The sequence below is a fragment of the Rhipicephalus sanguineus genome, chromosome 9 (assembly GCF_013339695.2).
Source record: "Rhipicephalus sanguineus isolate Rsan-2018 chromosome 9, BIME_Rsan_1.4, whole genome shotgun sequence".
In the NCBI taxonomy this organism is placed as follows: Eukaryota; Metazoa; Arthropoda; class Arachnida; order Ixodida; family Ixodidae; genus Rhipicephalus; species Rhipicephalus sanguineus.
Window position 1 is genome coordinate 35,517,515 of NC_051184.2, and position 4,720 is coordinate 35,522,234.

Sequence of the window (4,720 nt, forward strand, 5' to 3'; positions counted from 1 at the left end):
AGCTAACGACCTCTACGGAAGGAAAACAATGCCGGGTAGTTTAACGTTATAATCGCCCACATTCTTTCAAAGGAATATTTGAGCTTAAATAATTTGCGTAGGCTATTTACTTGGAGGAACCGGAGGGGAGAATAAAGGGCCACTTCACCGCTTTTCCGTCCACCCGCCACCCAAGCTGGGAAAAGTAGGAGGGCAAGGAACGACACCCAGTATATAAATTCGTAGCATTTATGATCTCATAACTATACACAATCAGCTCAATGTGGTGTATTAATCGACTGAACTTGGTCTTGTTCTTAAGAAAGGCTTTATATTAGAGGGCTCTAACAGTAAAGAATTTGGCACTCGGCTTATCCTGAAGACTTCTGCGATGTACCTTGCTTTGTCAGCCACATGTTTTCTTTAATAAGTGAGAATTTAAGGCACTAGAGTCATAGCAGGTTCTTTATACTCATCGTATCTACAACGCCAAACTAAAACTGGGAAGCTTGCTGATGCAATGCTCAGATTATCAGGTTAAATTTGCGTATACTTTGCAAACTTCACGGTAATGTTTTCAAAATGTTATTAAACACTGCTGTGTTGTCGCGGTATAGAGAGAGAGAGAGAGAGAGAGAGAGAGAGCGACGCCAGCCCCCCCACTCGCGAACGAGTTGGTACGCCACTGAACACAAGCGCCGTTCGTGTGATCATTCGTCTTTTCGTCTGCCTTGTTACGCCGTTCTGAAGCCATGCGTCCGTACCTACTCGCCCAATTATCAGTGCTACTCGCTTTCTGTGCCCTAAAAGACGGCCTCACCAGGGGAGGCACCACGATATGCACCACCAGGGGGTGGGGGGGAGGGCGGCATGAGAAAATATTGGGGGTACGGCTGCACCCCTGTGCCCTCCTGGGGCCGCCCCTGGCCCCAGGAGGGCACAGGGGCGGTACGGACAACTCAACCTGTACACCGCGGTGGTAATTGATTTTTGTCTTTACTGTCGCTGAACCTGGCTCATGTGGTACGGTATTAAACTGAACAAACCACCTTAACCTGATTTTTCGCAGTTACGTGTCGAGCCCATCACTTCCATCATTAAAGCGAGCTCCGCTTTCCTATCGGAACCGGGGTTTATTTAGCCGGGGCTTGATCGTTCTTGCCGGGCGAAATTTCGTTCCTCCGCTTGATCCTGTCGTTCAGGTCCCGCAGTCGCTGCAGCAGCGTCTTGTAGCCGTAGCGACCTCTTGTGATGCCGAACGGATCGTTCATTAGACATCCGGTCATATCCAGGCGGGCCTTCACAGCAGCTTCGTACCTGTGAGGTCAATGAATGCAGTTAGCTACGCACTGTTCAAAGAGTAGAACAGCGTTTATTTTCATTTTTTTTACAAGGACACTTAAAATGAAAATTTCATGTCCTAGAACAAACGGTTCAAGGCCACTGCTTTCAAAGAAATTGGGCACGGAGAGCAATAATCATGCTGTTCAGATGTCTGAGGTCCACGGGTTTTCATGACGGACTAAGAGCACTGCCACTTACGGTTGTTCAGTGTACGCGGCTTTTTACGTCCGCTCTCTTCTCCATACAGGGTAACCAACTAGTTGCCATCCATTTCATTTAATCCATTACATTCATTCCACCCATCCCACCCATTTCTTACGTATAGTTCCATTTCCTCCATTGCATATAATTCCGCTTGCTCCATCCGATCCCATCCCATCCCATCCCATCCCACCCACCCATCCGTCCATCCATCCATCCATCCATCCATCCATCCATCCATCCATCCATCCATCCATCCATCCATCCATCCATCCATCCATCCATCCATCCATCCATCCATCCATCCATCCATCCATCCATCCATGCATACCATATAGTTACATTTCCTGCATTCCACTCCATACATGTGATGCAGCGATGGCGTAGTGGTAAAGCATCAGCCTCGCATGCAAGAGGTCCGTGGTTCGAATCCTGGTGCCGGACAATTCCCAACCGGATTTAAAAAAAATCCGCGTGATGATGGAATTGTGTAAAAAAGGCCTGGGGTGCAGCCTCACTGGCGACCACAGCCAGCAATGCACTCCCTCACCAGAGCAGGATTGGCCACCCTGGTGTAGTACTTGGCCACTACCTCCCACATGAATACCTCCCACTCCGTACATACATGCATCCATTCAACATAATTTTATTCCATTCCAATCATCCATCCACCCCCTCCACAGTTTCATTCAATCCAACCATCCACCTATTCCACATAGTTGTATTCCATTCCACTCATCCATCCATCAATTCAACATATTTCCATTCCATCCTCCTATTATCCATTCAACATAATTACATTCCACTCATCTATCCACCCATTCCACGCAGTTTCATTCCATCCATCCATCCACCCATTCCACGTAGTTTTATTCCATTCCACCCATCCATCCTCCCATTTAACATAGTTTCATTCCAAAGACCCTCCTATTGATCCATCCAACATAATTCCATTCCAATCATCCATCCACCCATTCCACACAGTTTCATTCCATCCATCCATCCCTACCATATAGTTACATTTCCGGCATTCCACTCCGTACATACATGCATCCATTCAACATAATTTTATTCCATTCCAATCATCCATCCACCCATTCCACAGTTTCATTCCATCCAACCATCCACCCATTACACATAGTTGTATTCCATTCCATCCATCCATCCATCCATCCATCCATCCATCCATCCATCCATCCATCCATCCATCCATCCATCCATCCATCCATCCATCCATCCATCCATCCATCCATCCATATCGTCATTGTCCAGTTTGTGCGCTGTGATTCGCAGTATTTCTACAGACGCTGTCATACTTCGATTCGCATACCTGTCGTACGACTCGGCGAATGTCTCGAAGACCACCTCCCTCAGGGCGGCTGGCAGTGGCGCGCACGAAGAGACGACGCCTTCGACGGCGGCTTCTTCGTCGAGGCAAGCTTGAACGGCGTCGCACACTGCCACCCTGATGGTCTCGTGCTGGATGATGTCGTTGTAGCGGCACACGTCGTCGGGCGTCAGCTCGACGCGGAACTGCGGGTGGTTGTAGTACGGGTTCTCGGCCATGACGGACTGGATGGACACCAGCACGCTCTCGATGGACAGCGAGGGCGTCCAGGCCGGTCCAGGCCACGTGCCCAGTATGCTGAGGCACACCTCGCCGTCAAGGTGGAAGTTTGGGTTGAGGCTCACCTGAAAGTTTGATGCCACCAATCGCAGCTATCACTGTCACTTAAACAAACGAAAGGATGAGAATTTAATTTAAAGGGGCCCTGCAGCACTTTTTCAGCATGGTCAGAAAACGCTGCCGATCGGTACTCAAGACTCGTGAGAACACGCGAGCCAAACATTGTAGCACAGCACGCGGCCTGGAATTTACAATTAATTTTCAAAATCAGCTAGAAATTGTTCCGATAAGTGCGGCAAGTTGGGCAGGTTGGTAAAGACGCATAACTCGTCTCTATGTACGTCTCTATCTTTTGTGTCCGTATTTTATGCGCTACGCAGTCGAAGAAATCGTTCCCTCTTCTTTCTACGAATGATGCCATATACCCAAAGGACAGCGTCATATACCCAAATTCACGGCTATTGGCTGATGTGAGCCTCGTGAGCTGCAAGGTTATAGCGACCGCCAAGAGAGGCCGCCCCGTGCCCGAGCGCGCGCGCACGCGATCACACTAAAAGTGAGCCGCGCGTTCGAAGAAAAAAAGAAGAAAAATTCACCGACGATTACGATACTGCCTAATGCGAATTATGCCATAAATCAATTTTTGTGAAGTAGGACAGCACCCACTACGCCATTATTCGTCTTTCTGCGGATAAGCGAGGTACCCGCTAGACATCTGTAAGGCATTATGCGCACTTTGTTGACGCTGCATGTGGCTGATGACGATGAAGAATTGTGGCCGAGCACATTGCAGTGGGTGGGAAGCATTAAACCACACACTCGTTGGGCAATTAGCATCGTGTGATGACTGCTTGTTATTTCACTATTCTGTCACGCTATATTACATAGGTTAACGCGATTCCTTGCCCGACATGACGCCTGCATAAGATCTTTTTGCAAATCAGTTTCAAGCACCAGCGCGGCTCTGTTTCATATATGAAACATATGAAACAGAGCCACGCTGGCGCTTTAAACTGATTGTAGACAGGATGTACTTTCATGTCAATGTTGACAGCTGAAGCCCTGCAATAAAGAAAAAAAGAAACCAGCGTTGTTCTGTGGTAGAATACTCGACTGCCACGCAGAGGGTTCGGGCTCGAATCTCATTCGATCCTGGGTATTTTGTTCTTATTTTATGGTTTCATGTCTATCGGTTACGCCACCGACGGCGACGGCGACGCCGCTCAACGCAGGAACGGGCGCCCAGGAGCTGCGCTCTAAATGCGCTCAAGGTTATGAGGCTCGCGTGACGTAACTTCTTTTCCCCGTGCCATCCCTCCCTGCTTAGCTTCCATCGCGCTCGTCGGGACGAGAGATGAGAGGAAGCAATTACAGCGTGCGACAGATCCCTGTAACTCGCTCGTACTTGACGGATTCTAAAAATTTTTTTGCAGCGGTCGCTTCGTGAGGAAATGAACTTCCTAAATGAAGTCATTCGATGGTTACTTGGAAAAGTGTAGCAGGGTCCCTTAAGGGCTCGTTTTTTCGTTGTTTGACAAAACCTTAACGAAACCGTTGCGTCAGCAGTCG

General features: G+C 48.5%; 1 protein-coding gene across 1 annotated transcript in view; it reads right to left on the reverse strand.

Annotated features, from left to right (window-relative positions):
• Window positions 1-1,075: 1,075 nt before the first annotated feature.
• Window positions 1,076-4,720, reverse strand: part of LOC119404109 (ubiquitin-conjugating enzyme E2 Z) — a 6,281-nt gene continuing 2,636 nt past the window's right edge. Inside the window, exons 2-3 of the mRNA XM_037670710.2 lie at window positions 2,855-3,216; window positions 1,076-1,296 (exon numbers count right to left, since the gene is read on the reverse strand). Of these exons, the coding sequence (XP_037526638.1) occupies window positions 1,113-1,296; window positions 2,855-3,216 (546 nt within the window). The 3' untranslated portion in view covers window positions 1,076-1,112. The remainder of the gene's footprint in view (window positions 1,297-2,854; window positions 3,217-4,720) is intronic.